The following is a 19754-nucleotide window of genomic DNA, read 5'->3' as shown; positions in this document are numbered from 1 at the left end:
ATCAATGTACAAAAGAAAAACAAAAAATCCACCCTACCTTCTACTTTAACTTAAAAAAATAAGTGAAATATTTTCTTCATAAACAGTATTGTTTTCCATCCATTTCCACCAATATTAAATGTTTTTTTTTTCTAAATGAGATATGCACAGTGGGTTGAAATTAATTGAAAAATATTTTAAAAAGTGGACATGTAAAACAGTAAATTACATCAGCCTTAAAAAACAAAAATCTCAAAACATTAGACACATTAACAAATCCAGCAAAAAGTAAAAAGTGAAGAAAAAAAGGTTTTAAAAAATTTGCAGAGATAACGAACAATTTCAATTTAGAGCAGCATGTCTATATACGGTAACCCTTTTCTTAAAGAAAAGTCAGAATACAATGAAATATGACTTTCATACCCTCATATAGCTTTCCACTTTACTGACAAAAATCAAACACCTCAAAAGAACCAGCCAACTGGCGGTGATTTTCTTAATACTCATTAGTAATCGAGCCAATAAAAACACATTTATACCTTCTTGTTTATATAAATTGCTGTACATCTATATGAATGCTGTTTTCCAATAAAATATTTTCAATTACAAAAAACAAAACAAAACCACAGTCCTCATCTAAGAATTGTGTTACATTCCCTGTTTATTTTTCTGCTGGTTTCGTGGGGAATTTTTCAGGACATCTCTAAGACGAAGATAAATACCAGTTGACTCAGACATGTTCTCAAATTCAAATGGTGTAATACCTTCTGCAAACTTACTCCTATCTGGAATTCTAGGGTTGGAGGAAGAAGGGTCAACACATGCAGCCTCTTCTGTAACATCTGTTTCCACACAGGTCATCTTTTTCTCATCAGTATTGTCAATGGGCTCCGTAACAACCATCTCTTGCATCGGAGCATCTACATTGGGATCTTTGTTAAAGGATTCCTCTTCTGTTGTCACAAGAACATTTTCATTAGACTCTTGTTTAACTGATTCTCTGGGGAGAACAGAATTCTTCAATGCTTTAATATTTTGGGATGTATTCTTCCCTTCTGTGACACTGTCAGTTTCAACTCTGCTTGGAGAAGAGGAAACAGAATTACCATTTAATGGTGTATGAACATCTGACTCGCTGTTTGTGCTCTCCGCATTTTCCAGAGCTGCCCAGATTAAACGTTGTTGTTCTTCCAGTTCCTCCAAAGTCAAAGTGTCTTCATCCATTGAATCCGACACCTTTGGTTGCAGAGGAAAACCATCTCTTGAAAGAAGTAGTGGGGAGCCTCTAGAGGGAGGAGTGGGTGGAGGTGTTCCTTTTGGTAAGGGAGGAGGAGTTGGTGTTGGTGGTGGTGGGGGTATGAAATTTGGAGGTGTTGAAGGAGGAGTTCCACGAGGTAGTGAAGGTGGAGTATTATATGGAGATCCAGGGGGTAGAGGTGGCTGAAACTTAAACCTTTGGGAAGGAGAGCAGTACGATCCATCTGCAAAAAATAAATAAAAAAATCAAAAATATATATTTCATTTCAAGTGCTGGTTTACACTGACTAAATTGATAAGCACTTTGGTTCTAAAACAGTTCAAATCCTACCACAGTCAACCCTCCAGCATTCCCCCCCGCCCAAAAAAAAAAAAAAAAAAAACACCCACCACAGACCACCCCCAAGCATTACACTCTCTACAAATCCTACCAGACATCCTTCCTCATACATCCCCCCCAAATCCCAAAGTCAACCCATCCCAGCAGTACACTCTCAAATCCCCCCACAGACATCCCTCAAATAAACTCTCCCCCTCAGCATTGTACACTCTCCAAATCTCACCACAGGCATTGCCCCAGCATTGTATACGCCCACAAATCACCCACAGGCATCACTACAGCATTGTACACCCCCAAATCACACCTCAGGCATCTCCCCAGCATCTAAATACCCCCATAACCGCCCCACAAATCCCACCTCAGGTATCCCCGCAGCATTGGCCACCCCCAAAACCCCACCACAGGTATTCCCTAGCATAGCACCCCCCCCCCCCCCCAAAATCTAATTAAAAGGCTTCCCTGCAGCATTGCACCCCTCCCAAAATCACACTAGAGGCATCCCTCCAGCATTTTACACCCTCCAAAATCCGCTCACAGGCATCCCTACCGCATAGTGCACTCACAAAAATCTCATTACCGGCACCCCACCCCCATAGCATTTTACACCCACAAGAATCCCAACAAAAACATTAACCAGCTTGTGCACCCCCAAAATCGCACCAAAGGTGAACCTGTCGAAAACACCACAGGTCTCCCCCCTCCTAGAAACTCTATACTCTGAGGAGATCACCCTTTGCCCCTTTCTACTTGCAGTTTCTCATCGTTGAAGTGAACGAGGGCCAAAAATGGACATACTATGTTCGTCACAAGTCATCTCACTGCCTTTGATGCAGGCTGACATGCTGTGTTTGCAAGTTTTCCAGCAGATAATGTCTCACATGTTCAGCCTTTAACAGCGGAGGGTGAAGCGAAGATTCGCCCTTGGCTGTTAACCTGTTAAATGGCGTTGTCAATCCGAGACAGCAGCATTAAACAGCGCACTGGCAGGGAAGGCACGCTGTTTCATCTCCTCAGTGCTCCCGCAACATGATTGCGGGACGCCAATGTGTTGCCATGACCGCTACGAGTCTACTGAAGTCAGCTGGCGTTCAAAGGAGACCGTGATTTTAGCTATACATAGCAGTGCCGCAAGTATAGAACAAGGGATCAGACGATGGCAGCTTTAAGTCCCCTAAAGGAACTAAAATAGTGAAATGTAAAAAATAAATAAAAAAAAAAAAAAAAAAGTTTACAAACAACACACACACACACACACACACACACACACACACTTCAAATCACCTTCCCTTCCACCCCCCACCCATTTAAAAAACAAAACAAAAAACATTTGGTATTGTAAAATGTAAAGTAAATTAATCTGAATGGTAAAAGTCGTAAAGGGAGAAAAAAAAACATTTTTTTCAGCCGCTGCAGCAACAGAAGAACTGTAAATAACATGCGATCAAAACATTGTATCTACCCCAAAATTATATCAATAAAAAGCCCTCACACAGCCCTATATCCCTAAAATTAAAAAGTTCTGGCTCTCGGAATGTGGCAATTTTTTTTTTTTTTTTTTTACAAATTTCTGAAGTTGTTTTTACGGCTTAAATAAAGCAAAAACTATGCATATTTAGCATCTGCATAATTTTACTGAGCTGTATAATCATATTGTCATGTCTGTCTTACCATAAAATTAACATTGTCAATAGAAAAGCCAAAAAACAATTACACTTTTTTTGCTATATTACAATTTTTTCCGTTTTCCATTACACTATGTGGTAAAATGAATGGTGTCATTCCAAAGTACAAACAAGCCCTCACACAGCTATATAGGCGTAAAAATAAAAAAAGTTATGACTGTTGGTATGACGGGGGGGGGGGGGGGGGGTGACTTTATGAGGACTATTTGCAGAACAAGCTGTAGTTGTCATGTAAATTTTAAGGCTCTTAAAGAGGGATTTTTGGTACTCACTGTAAAATCTCTTGCTTGGAGCCTTCATTGGGGGACACAGGACCATGGACCATGGGTGTATGCTGTTGTCGCTAGGAGGTTGACACTAGGCAAAAAAAGAAATAGCTCCTCCTCTGCAGTATACACCCGCCTACAGGCACCAAGTTCACCAGTTAGTGGCTAAAGCAGTAGGAGGAACATAAAATAATTAACTATGCAACCGTGAAAACTAAATTAGATGCCCAACAGGGCCAACTGTACTTATGCCCAAAATCAGGGAGGGTGCTGTGTCCCCCAATGAAAGCTCCAAGAAAGATTTCACAGTGAGTACCAAAAATCCCTCTCTTTCTTTATCGCTTCATTGGGGGACACAGGACCATGGGACGTCCAAAAGCAGTCCCTAGAGTGGGAAAACAAAAGATAGCCACAGACTAAGTCTGACTGCGGGCAACCGCTGCCTGCAGAACCTTACGTCCAAGACTGGCATCAGCCGAGGAATAAGTGTGGACCTTGTAAAACCTTGAAAAGGTGTGGCGTGAAGACCATGTTGCGGCCTTACAGATCTGAGAAGCTGAAGCCTGATGGCAAACAGCCCAAGATGCCCCCACTGCCCAGGTGGAGTGAGCCCTTACCCCCGGAGGGGGAGGTTTGTCCGAGACGCGATATGCCTCCAAAATGGTCACCCGTATCCAATGGGCGATGGTTGACTTGGAAGCAGGAAGACCCTTGCGACGCCCTTCAGGGATGACAAACAGGACGTCCGAACACCGAAGGGAAGCTGTTCTAGAAAGGTACACGCGTAAAGCTCTGACCAGATCCAGCTTGTGTGGGATTTCTCCCGTGGGTGCACTGTGGCCGGGCAGCAGGAAGGCAAAACAATGTCCTCATTGATGTGGAAAGAGGAGACTATTTTGGGCAAAAAAGAAGGCACTGGCCTGAGCACTACTTTGTCCTGATGGAAGATCAGAAAAGGCGACCGACAAGAGGGCTGCGAGCTCTGCAACCCTCCTAATAGAGGTAACAGCCACCAGAAAAGCCACCTTCCAGGAGAGAAGAGGCTGAGATGTCCTGAATGGGTTCAAACAGGGGCTGTTGAAGGACGCTCAGGACCATATTAAGGTCCCATGGATCCACTGGTGGGCGATAAGGCAGCACCAGGTGAGCCACCCCTTGTAGAAACCTCTTGACCTGAGGACGGAAAGCCAAGTTACGTTGGCATAGAATGGACAAAGCCGAAACTTGGCCTTTGAGAGTGCTTAGAGAGAGTCCCGCTTCCAGGCCAGACTGAAGAAAGGACAAAATGACGGGTAACGAAAAAGACATGGGAGCTAGCTGATCCTTCTCGCAGTGACGAAAAAAGGCTCTCCAGGTTCTATGATATATGAGCGAGGTTGCAGGTTTCCTGGCACTAATTAGGGTCTGAATGAAGTCCGCAAAACCCACCTTCTTCAACACTGCGGCCTCAACGGCCATGCCATTAAATTCAGAGAACGAGAACTCTGATGAAGAATAGGCCCCTGAGAGAGGACGTCCGGACGGTCCGGTAGTCTCCAGGGGAAGTCGACGAGCAGGTTTACTAGATCTGCATACCAGATGCGTCTGGGCCAATCCGGGGCTACTAGAATTACCGGTACTCCTTCTGTCTTGATCTTTTTGACGACCTGAGGGATCAATGGTAGAGGGGGAAAAAAGATAGGGCAGCTGGAACTGAGACCATGAAATGACTAACGCGTCCTGAGCGATCGGGCTACAAAGGATGGAACCTTGTGGTTTAACCGAGACGCCATGAGGTTGATGTCCCCCATCGTAAGCAAATCTGATGGAACACCTCGGGATGGAGAAACCATTCTCCCGAGACAAGGCCCTGCCGACTGAGGAAGTCTGCTGCCCAATTGTCGACCCCCGGAATGTGGACTGCTGAGATTGCTGGAACTGTGTTCTCGGCCCAAACTAGCACTCTTCCCACCTCTTTCAAGACGGACTTGCTGCGCGTTCCTCCCTGACGGTTTATGTACGCCACAGCCGTGGCGTTGTCCGATTGTACGTGGACTGGGAACCCTGCAAGAATATCCTGCCAGTGACGCAACGCCAGGTAGATCGCCCTTATCTCCAATATATTAATCAGTAGGGAGACTTCGTGGGGACTCCACCGGCCCTGCACCGTGTGGTGAAGGAAGACTGCCCCCCAACCGATGAGGCTGGCATCGGTCGTGACCACCTGCCAGCAAAGCGGTAGGAATGACCTCCCAGGTCTGAAGGAAGAAGGGCGAGTCCACCATTAATGACCTTCTCATATGAAGAGGTAACCTGATGCGTCGATCTAGAGACGACGGGTTCTTGTCCCATGCCGACAGAAGGGCCAGTTGAAGAGGCCGGGTATGGAACTGGGCAAACGGCGCTGCTTCCATAGCTGCCACCATTTTTCCCTAGACACTCATGCACAGGCGAAGACAGCGTGGACTTGGGTCGGAGAGAAGGGGAATCCGACGGAGACCGTTTCTTTTCCCTCGGGAGAAGGACCCGGGCCTGGGTCGTGTCGAACTGCATCCCTAGAAAGGTTACGCGTTGAGATGGGACCAGGGAGGATTTGTCTGTGCTGATCAGCTAACCTAACCGAGAGAGCGTGTTCAAGGTGATCTGGAGACTGTGGAGAGTCCCTGAACGTGGGACCCTTGATCAATAGGTCGAGGTAGGGGATAATTACAATCCCCCTGGCTCGTAGAATGTCCATGACCGTCGCCATTACCCTTGTGAAAACCCTCGGGGCGGAGGCAAGCCTGAAGGGGAGAGAAGTGAACTGGTAATGTGCGTTCTGGAAGTCAAATAGAAGAAACTTCTGATGTGGTGCGCAGATTGGGATAGGAAGATACGCATCCTGAATGTCCACTGAACATAGATATTCCCCGGCCTCCATTGAGGCGATTACCGACCTGAGGGACTCCATTCTGAAGTGCCGTATGCGTACCTGTCGGATTAGTTGTTGGAGGTCTAGGATCGGACAGAGTGAGCCGTCCTGCGATGCCATGAAGATGCGAGGAGAGGGGGCGTGGCCAGGGAAGCGCTGCTGTAAGTGAGTCGGTGGAGATGTGATGCCCCCATTAATAATCCACGGGATTTACCGGACCCGCTGGTAGGCAGCTCTGGGAGTGGGAGGGATTACCTTTGTTAGAGGTCCCGATACCTCTTCTTCCTCTCCCCTTCTGAGGATGGTCACGGGAGGTCCTCTGTGGATAGGGGGGATCCTGGCTCTTCCTCCTTCCCGCACTGACCGTACTGGACAGTGCAGGAGACGGTGTGGACCCCAGAATCTGGGGGGAAGGTCACCCATAGGGACCACCGTCTCCCTCCCAGGCCGCTCCGAGGAGGGGGCTGGGGTGGGGAATAGGCAAGGACTGGCCACCGGGAATCACCCTGAGACACCGTGAGGTGACAGGGGATATGTCCTGCCCAGCGGGTCCGAGAGTGGGCGATGTGGGAAATGCGACACTGCTCTCTCGGTCGCTTGAGAATGGTGATAACAGGGGACGCAGTGTTCCCTGTTAACCATGAAGAGCTGTATCTGAAAAATAAAGAACAAGGATTAATAAAACACAAAAGGGTTGGATCAGTTAGGATCCAGGTCTACCTCCTACAGACACTAAGCTTAAACTGGTGAGCTTGGTGCCTGTAGGCAGATGTATACTGCGGAGGAGGAGCCATTTCTTTTTTTGCCTAGTGTCAACCTCCTAGCAACAACAGCATACACCATGGTCCTGTGTCCCCCAATGAAGAGATAAAGAAAAATAGTTTATTTCAATAGGTTAAATTGTTGTTCCACTATTATAATGAGGACCTTTCCCTTAGGATAGGCCATCAATATCACATTGGTGAGGGTCCAACACCTCCAACAATCAGCTGTTCTCAGATTAAATGAAAAGGTGTTTTGTGGGGTGCCAGTCACCACTAATCTGATATGGATACCATACAGATCCGAAGAATAGGTTATCAAAAAAGTAGTGGAGCAACCCTTTAACGTAATACTAAGTGTATATAGGAATGCAGAATGTAAGTTATAAGTAGTTTTTCTTTTAGGTTTACATATATGGCAGAAACTAAAATCCCTGATTTCTCCTTTCCCATAAATGTTTAAAACAGGTTCACCCATACCTGATGCGATATCCATATCCAGTGATGGCTGCCCTTGGCCATTTCCAGATGTCTTTTGTCTTTTGGCATCAGAGCTTGATCGAGATGATGTTCTTTTCTGGGCTGCATTATGTTGCGGCTGTGAAATATATATCGTCCGATAACATTCTATATAATGCAATACTGCAGTGTTTCTGTATGAAGTAAACATCACCATCTCCTGGTCTTCACAGGTGTACAGTCATTGCAGTTGTAGGGGACTCTAGCAGGCCCCTGGCTGACATGAAAACCCACTGACAGCTTGGAATAGTATCAGGCGCTCCGATGGGCGCATGGAAAGGCGTGCCCCAGTTTTGTGTGCTTTATATGACAGTCACAGATTGACAGCGGCATGTAACCGCCATTATCTGCCAAAAATGAAGCATGCTCATCTAACAAGACCTAAAATCTGGTAAGGGGTTAAAGGGAACCTCGCAGTTCGGTTTTTGCAAGGTAATCAGAGCATCAAAATATAAGGAAAGAGACCCTGATTTTAACTATGTATCACTTGCTGGATTACTTGACGTAGATTTGATAAAATACCCGTTTCTCTGTTGTAGATGTAGCAGTGCTCAGAGTGCTAAACTGTATTAACCCTGCCCACACCACTGACTGGCAGCTTCCTGTACAGTGTGCACATATTCAGAAAGCTACTAATCCGTGTTGGGTGAGGGGCTACACAGATCAGTCAGTCAGTCAGTCAGTCAGTCAGTCAGTCAGTCAGTCAGTCAGTCAGTCAGTCAGTCAGTCAGTCAGTCAGTCAGTCAGTCAGTCAGTCAGTCAGTCAGTCTCCTGCTGATAAAACACTGGTTGTAGTGAAGTTGAAACACACAGCCAAGTGACATATCCTTGGAATCAGGCTCACTTGTCTTGGGTTATGCTGCTCTCAGATGAAATAGCAAAAATCTGCTGACAGATTCCCTTTAAACATTTAAGCAGCCATATGCACATGCATTCCAATAGATACTTACATCAGGGAAATTAGAACACAAGTAATTTGCTAAGACTTCTTTTTGATGGTCTGGCTGCATTGGGATTGACCCAAAACTCCTCCAGTCCTGGAGAATTTGAGGAGAAAAAAAAAAAAAAAATTAAAGATCAGTTACTCAAACCAAAATATTTAAAAATGGTGACATTAAAATAGAATAACTCTTAAAAATCAGGTTTAATATTAATATGAAAACCTCACCATTACAAATAAAACGTGTCTGCAATCAATTGCTACATAAAAAAAGCAGTTTCAACCAAAAAAAAAAAAATGGATTTTTTTTAAGTTAGCTCACAATAATACACTAATCTGCTTTGTTAATAAGCATAGCACAAAATATTCTTGGATGACTTGTCTTTTTCCTTTGGCTGAGACCTCCAAACAAAGGGGGCGCAGTCTTATGGATAGCACCACTCCAGCATTTTTGTTTTTTTTAATTGCAGCGCTGAAGTGGTGCTACTAATGCATTAGTCTTATACTTATTATTTGCCATTTTCTTCTGTCATCTGCGCCGCTCTCATCTGTCTTCAGCAGTTTGTGACCTGCAGGATCGCTCCAGTGTTTGCTGGAGCGAGCAGGTCACTTTTCAATGCAAGTCTATGAGAGCCTAGTTCTGGTTCTCATTGAGAGTTTGTGACATAACTTCTCACTTCCAGCCACTCAGAAGTTGTAGTCACAAGATGGCACCACGAGACCAGAGCAGCGCCGGGAACAGTTGAAAACAGTGGGTGGTGAGTATAATGTTAGCTGCAGGGATTTTACATTAGTAGCACCACTCCATGTCACTCTCCACAAGGAGAAACGTTACCAAATCAGTTCACATACTTTGCACTGACGAGGGCCAATAGTCCGAAACAGTGTCTGCAAATTGAGATTCTGATTTGGCTTTTATCCAAAGTCATATTGCACGACTAGTTAAAGGGTCAATTGTTACTTGTAGGATTGCTGCTTCCAATAGGTAGCGCTATAGAGTTAAAGTCCTCTCTCTGAAGAGGCAATTTGCATAGCACCACTCCAGCGCTGAAATAAAAAAAATAAAATAAAATAAAAAAACACTGGAGTGGTGCTTTAAACAGTGTAATGCCTATACAATATCCTCAAAAGCCTGGAAAGAAGCAATACGGTTTATCTGTGATTTACAATCAGTTACTGTCATTCACATAATATAGAAACATCCTACATACAGTTTTTGACATGCTGAACGGTTTCTTTTACTGAATGTTTAAAGGGAATCTGTCAGCCCCTGGGACTTTTCAGACCTCTAATATGGGCATACAAGTGATAGAAATGTGAATCTATGCTTACCTGTATGTCTCACATTAGAGGTTTGCTTGCTTTGAAATTGCTTTTTATTAAATTAGTTGACAAGCTTCCTGTCCTGGGGACGCGCAGAAATCTCCGCCTATTAACTTAATTTCCATATTCCCCCCAGGGTAAATTACGCAGGAGCAGGATTCGGCAGGGAACTGCACATCACAAGGCCCTGTCAGGTGCAGGGGAGGGGGGGGGGATATGGAAATTAAGTTAATAGGCGGAGATTTCTGCGCGTCCACCGGACAGGAAGCTTGTCAAAACTAATTTAATAAAAAGCAATTTCAAAGCAAGCAAACCTCTAATGTGAGACATACAGGTAAGCATAGATTCACATTTCTATCACTTGTATGCCCATATTAGAGGTCGGAAAAGTCCCAATGGCTGACAGATTCCCTTTAAAATCCACATGAGAAAAAAACAAAAAACAAACATATGCTGGGATGTAAAGCAAAGTTCTAGTAGTTTGTTGTATGACTGACTGAAGGACTGGGAGTCAGAGGGTGAGAAGAAACTAACAATATGCATAGAGAAGAAAAAAAAGCTACTGACATCTGCAACTCCAGGGACAGACGGTGTGTTAAATCCTGGATAGCTGACTAATTTAGATACATCGTAAGATACTTGATTCCTCTTTTGCATTGCGTCTTCTACAATCTCACCATCACTGGAATCTACAAAAACAAAACAGATTTCAAGTTCAATTTCACGCCATCCAGAAAACAAAGTATTTGCCTAGTTCCCATTATTGCATACCCTTTCCATCATAAAGAGAGAGGCCAGAATTCTCCAGCTCAGCATCCTTCAGCCAACCTGGAGGGTAACCTAGTTGTCGCATTCGATATATAAATGGTGGAAGATGTCTGTCAGAAATTCCAAGCGCCTCTTGCAGCTCCTCACTATGCATAACAAATATTGTTTGGTGGAAAAAAGCAAACAAAATAAGATTGAAAAAAATAAAAAATTATATATAAAATATCTCAAGCTATAAAACAATTTTCTCACAAAGCTCGTTCACATTAACCCCTTCATGACAGGGCAATTTTTCGTATTTGCACATCATTTTTATTTTTCTGTCAATATAGCCGTATAAGGGCTTGTATTTTTTTGTGTTTTTTGAAGGCTGAGAAATTTTGTTCGAAACCATTCACTTTACAATACAGAAAAAAAAAAAAGCTTAACACTTTTTTTTTCTTTTTAAATGCAGAGGTTCATGTTGCCATTTTCGGAGTCTTGTAACTATTCTGTTTTGTCGATGGAACAGAGTGAGCTCGTGTAACAAACATTTTTGTTGAAATCGCCATGAAATAATTAAAAAAAACAAAAAAAAAAAAAACAATCAAAAGTAACAATTGTTACTCTGGCGATGAATGCCAAAAGGGTTACATCACGTGATTGCAACACTTAAATGCTGCTGTCAGATTGACAGTCGCCTAAATTGTTGAACAGCAGCAATGAGAGCTAGCTGCAATTGCTGCTGTTAGAGGCAGGTGTATGGTGTATAGCACACTCCGCTCTGTATACCTACAACAGACTTGTAATGTACATATATGTCACATGTTAGGTAGAAGTTAAAATCATGGCTTGTCTGCAGCACATCAACCTGTTTTAACAGTTATGTGCTGCTGACAATGACTGTATATGAGCAAACAATCAGACCAATTATGGTTCAGTCATTGAGTGCTAATGAGTGCTACACCTAAGGCTGGATTCAGATGTCTGTATAGGGACTTCAATGAATACACTGACCTGGTCTCCTGACTTGAACAAACAACCTGATTAGGCATATACAAGGCTGTGAGTTCAGGTCGGAAGACCCGCAGTAGGTCTAAGTACTGTGTTCCAATAGCTGTATGTGATCTCTGGCCCATTTCTGGAGTCACACGCATTTTCTTTTGCGACTTCCGCTTTTCATCTTGGCCGGGTGCGCATGCGCAGTTTATCGCGGGAGAGTGCTTCCACCCACTCAATTACGCCATCTGAGATTAAGACTTGCTAAAGTTGAAACACCTAGATCGAGCTGTAGTGTGTTGGTGTGATTTGTCCTACTCAGGATTATTTTAAAGGAATCAATAAAGAAAGATAATTTTACTTTATCGCTGGACATTTCCTCTTTTTCCCTGGGAATTAGTACCCCCCTCCCAGTCCCAGCATGCAGGTGTTGTGTTAGATTATATTTTGTCATTACAAGTCTGCATATCTCTAGGATTTTAGGCCATGGGGTTGCTACACCTTTAGTTTACCCCGTTCCCCGACTAGTCTACACTGTGGTACTTCAGGTAATTGTCCTATTGCTTATTAAGGAGTTCTAACGTTTCCTTTTTCTTATTCAACATTGGTTGGATATATTTATATGCATTTGCACTTTATGATAACTAAATTTGTCTCCGACATATACTCTTATATGCAATTGCACTTTATGTATAGTTCATTTAACCATCTTGTTGTACTATAGGACAGTCCCCTCTGAATACCTTTAAATTCATTTATCTGTATGCAAATTTTCATTAGACTTGTGGATGATTGAATTTTTTAATTTTTTCATTCTGCTGTGTATACTTTTTGTGGACTTTGGGTAGAGCCATGGCTCTAATCTTGTATTCTGGTTCAGTACTATGTACATTTGGGCTGTTTTAACTGTTTTTAGATTGTTTGGTGGCCTGTATATATTATGTATCAATAAAATGTAATATCTACTACTATAGTTTTGGGAGATCCCCGATTTTTTGCATATCTTTTCTTGCTGTTCTACAAATGCAAATGCCACACCTGGAATCAGCTCCAGACATTTTACCTGCCTAATTGACGATGGATTAAGAAAGGAATAGCCCATGGAGCCCATGAAAGAGCTTTTGAGATAATTGTTCAATTACCTTTGGTTCCTTTAAAAAGAGGCAGCTAAATATTAAAGAGCTGTACTTCCTAACCCCTTACTCCAATTGGGATGTGAAATCCCTTAAATTAAAGGGAACCTGTCACCAGTTTTTAAATTTATGAACCGATACCATCAATAGAAAAAAAAACAAAAAACACCTTTTGAAGTGCTCCAGTGAAGTATCCAAATTTGGACGGTCCGACCCGATGGGAATCATTGCAGAGGCACCTGTCAATCCTCTGCCCTGCTAAACACCATCCTCCCACTGTGATGGATGTGGATGACGTGTCTTGCGTGATCCACATATGATCATGCGAGAGAGAGACAATCAGCTCAATTATGCTAATGACACTAGGCTCAAACTCAATTTGTGTCAGCTTCGTGTGATTAGATTCTACTGCAAAAAATAAATCGCAGCACAGATTTGGAGAAGACTGAGAACTTCATTTCTGCATCTTCTTAATTGTCAGATGACATCAGAGTGCAGTCCAATGTTTTACAAGCACCCATAGACTTGAATGGGTGAACGTGAGCAGTAATCCAGAGCCACTCACAGCATGCTGCGATTTTTTTGTCAAGCCAAATCAGCATGAGAAATACAATGGGACAGTACAGATCTGCCATTTATTAACATTGGTCAGAGTGCTATCCAATAAAACATCAGATAGCACTCGGCTGTGCTAAACGTTCATGGGAGCAAGCCCTAAAAACTGAGAGTCTGCACTTTAAGAAGGGGTTGTCCTAGTAGTGTACCACCCCTATTAATATGAGTTTAATCTTAGTGTATTGCCCTTTCAAAATACACTTCTACTCACCTCCAGTGCCGGCACTCGCATTCCCAGGGCACTCGTGCGGTTGATGTGACACGTGAGCCATGCGGCCAGTCAGCACCACCTCTCTCCACCTTCGGCAGACTGAGTAATTGACAGGAAGTGAGCAGCAGCAGCCGCATTTCTGACTTCCTAATTACTTAACAGTTAATTAACAGGAAGTCAGAACTGTGGCTGCCGCTCACTTCATGTTAATTGCTGGGTTGTCCGAAGGTGGAGAGAGAACCCAGCATTGATTGGTCACAGGGCTCATGCGATGTGAACACCACATGTGAGTCCCGGGAACACTAGTGCATACAGCACTGGAATCGCGTATAAGTGGTTCTATTTTGAAGGGAAAACACACTCAGATTGAGAAGGCGTTGTCCTAGTAGTGGACAACCCCTTTAAGTTAAATTATATACCATTGTATCTCGAATGTTTTGATTAAACAAAAAAAAACAAAAAAACCTTGCGTCACTGTCCAAATATTTTTGGACCTGTCATTGGACCCTCATACTCAAATTAGCTTTACTGGTGGAAATAAGGTTCAGTAATTAGAAATTCATACAATTAAGTGATTAGAAAATGGTTAAATACCAATAACCTACCTAATATTCCCAGGCTTAAACTTTCCAAATCTCTCTGCTACCTCCTCAACATGATAACGTTGCTGGTAATTCTGGTTGCCAGATTCCGCACAGGAATCTCTAAAAGCTTTTCTTTTCATGTCAATATGCGCAAGGTCCCGAGGCTAAAAAAAAAAATAAAGTGAGAGACACCCACACAAACAGAAGTGGGAATTAGATTGGATTTAATTTATTTTTACTCATTTTAAAATCTCTCCAGTTGAGTAAAATTAGGGACATAACACCTTAGATATGACACTAGGTGGAGAATATTGACTTTGAGCGGTGGGCTATACCCTTTGCTCACAAGTAGTAACAAAAAACAGGAATCAATATAACCGGAATCAGAGGAAGAGAACAACGCCCAAGGTTACTAGAACTGACTCAAGACACCAAAAAGTTAAACAGGGTGAAAGTGTCCCCCAATATGTCCAATGAGATGTTACTGTGAACAAAAGAAAAAAACTGTATTTTTAAACTAATAGTGGAGGACATAGCAACATAGGATGTCTTACAACAGCCCAAAGAGTGAGAAATACAACAGATGGCCTAGTGCTTCACAGAGCGTACAGTGGTCATAAACACTTCTAGACCAAAATTGTACGGGTGGAATAAGCAGTCATCTGAAAAGGCAGAGATTATTGGCCTTGTAGGCATCCATATTCACAGACCTTTTCCACTTTAAAATGGTTGTTTTGGAGACCTACATGCCCTAGAGCTGCCCAGCACAGATTAGAAGAGTTGGAAAGCTGCAAGGCTACATTTTCTAAAACATAGGGCTTAATGGCCAAACTATAAAAGAGATCTTTCCTGGGTATGAGAGGTGGAAGGGCAAAAGAAACATTTAAACAAAGACATTGTTCTCTGCAAGGACACCATCACTTTTAGAAGAAAGAATGCACAAGGGCATAAGACCATCTTGTCGTGATTGAATAGAAGAGAGCCTTATAGAAAATTGCAACATGATTAGACACCTGTGAATTGATGTGATCACCAGAAATGCTGGCTGCTTTCAGGAAAGAAATTTGGGGAAAGAATTGCGAAGAGGCGCAAAAGCGTGACTAGCAGCACATATAGGACAAGGTTGAGGTGCAAAGTTTTTTCCATATGCTTGGTGCTATGGGACACCCACTGAAAGAACGTATTCATGTGTTTGAAGAATGCCCAGAAAAAGTATGGAAAGGGCAGAAAACTGTACCTTAAGATGGGAGAGGCTAGTCCAATCCTGATTTGAGAAACTATAGAAGAAGTCTATTTCAGACAGACATCTGGAAGAATGATTGTCCAGTGAAGAGATAGGCGAGCGCTACCACGAGTCCTGCTGTGAAGACCCGGGTCTTCCGAGGTCATAATACTACTCAGGGTAAATAATGGGCATACTACTACTGAGGGTAAAACAGTATGGCAATACTTTATTGAAGCGCCAAAACGAGCAATAAACAGAACAGTAGTTAAAATAAATAGTCCCAGCAAATACCCAAGATGGTGCAAAATTAGTCTCACCCTTCCGCTGGCTCGCCTGGGAAAAGAACAGCTGCGACTTTGGGACTTCCAGGGCCAACTACCTCAACCAGTGGCCCCCTGCTTTTGGCGGGCCCCCACAGAGAGGAGGTAGCGGCAAGCTTAGGAAGCTGACAGTCCATCGAGGTACAAGGCCAGAAGACCCGAGGGTCCCAACCTGACCTCTCCGAGAGTTTCCATGGTACAAGATGCCCGGCTGGTCCCAATCTGGCTTCTCCGAATGTCTCCATGGGTTCCAGGCAACCGGAACGTCCCACCTGGCAACCCCAAACATATCCATGGGCTCAGGTGATTTCATCGTCCCAACCTGGTCTCCTCAAATTTATCAATCCGTTCTCTGATGTTCAATGGAGCAGCTCCGTATCCCTCCAGTCAGGGCCATGTACCCTTAGGCCACAGTCATGGAGAATCCAAATCTGTGTCTCTCTGAATCAAGCCATGCTACCAAGCTGATATCTTGAAGAGTCTGACTGATCTTTGATGCTCTCTTTCAATTCTGACTGCTACAGAGGCATATGTCCCTTAAATAGTTACAATTGTCCTTTCAAATACACATCCACAGGTCAAGGATTAGGGATATTATTCCACAGGGCCCAGGTCACATCGTTTGTATAGCAGGGAGGGGGGCTCTTTAAATCAACAACTAGCTGGCTTTAGTACAATATGTAATTAGCATATTTAACATTGTTGTTTCCAAACAAGAGAAGTCAACATTCAGGTTTATACACCTAATAGTTAGTGTTGAGCGAGTATGTTCTGTTAACCCTTTCGCCGAGTATGCTCGGGCCGAGCTCTGAGTATTTATAGCTGCTCGGTGATAAGGTTAAATCGATCCCGTGTGCATGATTTGCAACTGTTTGACAGCTTTATTACATGTGAGAAATGTCTATTTCTTACACATTCCTCACATGTAATAAAACTGTCAAACAGTTGCCAATCATGCACACGGGAGCGATTCAAACACATATCCGTGCAGCTGTAAATACTCGGAGCTCGGCCCGAGTATACTCGGAACAGAACATACTCGCTCAACACTACTAATAGTACGTCCTCCTTGACCAGCCAAAGAAAAACACATACATTCACAAGTCAACACAAACACAATAGTGTAATTCTCTTGGCTTAACAAATCTAGACGTCTGGCTGATTAAGATAAGAAGCTGTTTCGTCACACCTACGCCATGCCAACAGTAAGTATCCTGAGACCTTTCATGTGTGGGGTTTGTTTTCATCCAAGAGCGTGGGCTAACTCACAATTTTGCCTGAGAACACCGCCAGTCAAAAAAGAATGGGATCTAAATAGTAAAAAAGTCCATTGACTTGTTACAAAAAGACAAAAATGGAACTCCAAAAGAAACCAGAGTGAAAATGGGTATATGGTACTGCCTCAAAGGCCAAGATTACCCCACTTAGGACGTTTACGCACGGGAAATCAGATCTCCGTCCACAACAGAAACATTCCAGGACTGAAGAGCAGAAGGCTTTTCTAGAGGAAGAAAAACTGACCCATATGGAAGTCAAAGGTCATTACCATTACCAGAAAGACTATGCTCTTGAATGGAGTGAGACATTACTTCAGTCAGTTGAGGACCCAATCCGTTACAAAGTCCATAGTGAACTGAAGGCTAGACAGACTGGCGTGTAAAAGTGCTATGAAGGGATTAAGAATAGTGATGAGCGAGCGTGTACTGTTAACCCTTTCGGAGAGCATGCTCAGGTGCTCGAGGAGTATTTGCGGCGTGCTCTAATGTTATGTTTGAGTCACTTTGTGTCCATGATTTGCGACTGTTTGACAGCTTTAATACATGTGAGGAATGCCTAACAAACAGTCGCAAATCATGCACACGGAGTGACTCAAACATAACATTGGAACACGCCAAAGATACTCGGAAAACACCCGAGCATGCTCATAAATCGAGTAACGAGCATGCTTGCTCATCACTAATTAAGAACCTTGGTGAAGACACTGGCAAGCTGTCGCCCATTCAAAGGATGAAGGGCCAGGTGCTAGAACGATCTGCCAATGGGAATGTAAATATATACGTCATGTATGTCCAATAAAGAGGAACTCTTCCAACTCCAGTGACACAACTGAAGTGAAATCTTTAAATTCACACAAAATGTTGAGCCTCGTCAGGTACAGAAAGTTTTTAAGAGTCCTCCATGAAATAATATTTTTAGAACAATGACTCCTAAAGAAGAAGAAGAAAAAAAAACCACGACCTTCTTGGGGGGCAAGAAGGTAAATTCCATATTGTAACCCACAGAAATTACACCTGACCCAAAGTGGAAGCGACTGCTGAAAGGGCTGCATTTGAGAGGGAGACGAACTATTTACCCAATGAGTCGCAGAGACTCTGCTTACTAAGAGGCAGAGTGTTTGTTCAGAAGACATATACGGAGGAAGGCATGGACTACCCAAGGACTTTGGATCCCTTAAAGGCGTTGTCCACTACTTATCCCCTCCCCAATGAATCTCCCCCGGGGCCCATAAGTGTCTTTGTAATTACCTTGTGTTACAGCTTCTGCCTGTGAGCGGCGCCATTGCTGGCCGCTCACAGGCATCACGTGACCCCCAGCTGCAGCCGGCTCTGACATCCACTGATGTCCCGACAAGTCCAGGCTGCAGCCGAGGGTCCCTCTTATGTGTTCCACCGGTGACGCATCCACCGCACGCTCTACCCCCCCCCCCCTTCATTGGGAAAGCGCGCGGTGGATGCAGGGTGTGACGCGGGGTAACCCCGCCCACAACCCAGCAGCTACCGCGGGGACCCCAGCGCTGAGTCACGCCTCACTTGTCACATGATGCCTGTGAGCGGCCACCGATAGCGCAGCTCACAGGCAGAACCTACAACAGAAGGCAATTACAAAGACACCTATGGGCCCCGGGGGAATACATTTGGCCACAACTTTTTATTGTGCCCCCACTTCTTTAAAGATAAACCTGTCAAGATGTGTATGCCTTTAGGATGTTTCTATTTTCTGGAAATAAGATCACTAAAAATTCAGTGTTAAGGAAAAGACACCTGTTGTGGACAGTGCAAGTGAAGGAGAAGTTGGATTTATCCTTATGGAAGGAATTTACTACTAGCCAAATAGGCTCCTGCATGTTTAAGGTCAGTTAAGCGTTTTGCTTGAACGTTTGTGTTTTCAACCAAAGTTTCGGACTGGTCAAGGCATACTCATTAAGCATTTGTTGCAGCATTAGAAAACAAAGTCGGATAAAAAAAAAAAAAAAAAAAAAACCTCCAGCGAGAGGGGGGCTTCCCAAGAGGAGAACTAATGCCATCTAGGACACGTCAAACTGGGCTAAACCTGGCCTGCAGGATGCATACGTATATTTGGCCCACGAAGCACTTTCAGCTATATCGCCATACTGGATGCATATACAGTTGAAAGCAATAATGGCGGAAGGAACGCCAGCTGACACTCCCTCTCCCATCATTCCTCCTCTGCATCTGAAGTCTCAGCGCATCGGCGTTATGATGTCATTACAACACGCCCGCTGTACAGAGGATCTGAAGACACGCTAAGGAGATCGAATCAGCGGCGAAACCCGGCAGAGGTATTTTTTTATTTTTTTTTGTTATGTGGGGCCCATTAAACTTTATAGAGCACTATGTGGGGCCAGTATACTGTATGGAGAGCTGTGTGGGGATTACAGTTGGAGAATCATACTGTTATATGGGGGGTCACCATTCTTTGTTGAAGGGAATGAAGGGGGAAGGGGGGGGGTACAGTAGAATAATCATACCATGCGTGTGGAGGGTACTGTGGGGTATTTTTTGTTGGCATACTTAATTATCTGCATTATTCAGGTTTTTTTTTTAACCTTTGTTATTTATTTAAATTAGGCCATTGGGCCATATGCTTTTTACATAGAATAAAATATTGAAATATGTTAAAATCTATTAGTTTAAATCTACTTTCTATTTCCATATAAAAAAA

The 19754-nt window shown here is 43.6% G+C and overlaps 1 protein-coding gene across 1 annotated transcript in view; it reads right to left on the bottom strand.

The window, feature by feature from the left end:
- Window positions 1-469: 469 nt before the first annotated feature.
- ZCCHC8 (zinc finger CCHC-type containing 8) overlaps window positions 470-19754 on the bottom strand; it is a 48414-nt gene continuing 29129 nt past the window's right edge. Inside the window, exons 9-14 of the mRNA XM_073676240.1 lie at window positions 14268-14410; window positions 10729-10871; window positions 10525-10646; window positions 8645-8731; window positions 7656-7773; window positions 470-1460 (exon numbers count right to left, since the gene is read on the bottom strand). Coding sequence (XP_073532341.1) covers window positions 628-1460; window positions 7656-7773; window positions 8645-8731; window positions 10525-10646; window positions 10729-10871; window positions 14268-14410 — 1446 coding nt within the window. The 3' untranslated portion in view covers window positions 470-627. The remainder of the gene's footprint in view (window positions 1461-7655; window positions 7774-8644; window positions 8732-10524; window positions 10647-10728; window positions 10872-14267; window positions 14411-19754) is intronic.

This window comes from Phyllobates terribilis, unplaced genomic scaffold (genome assembly GCF_046119375.1).
Source record: "Phyllobates terribilis strain yellow unplaced genomic scaffold, ASM4611937v1 Scaffold_1__5_contigs__length_1240528914, whole genome shotgun sequence".
NCBI classification, from domain to species: Eukaryota; Metazoa; Chordata; class Amphibia; order Anura; family Dendrobatidae; genus Phyllobates; species Phyllobates terribilis.
The sequence above is the reverse complement of the archived record's forward strand: the minus strand, read 5'-3'. Positions and strand labels throughout refer to the sequence as shown.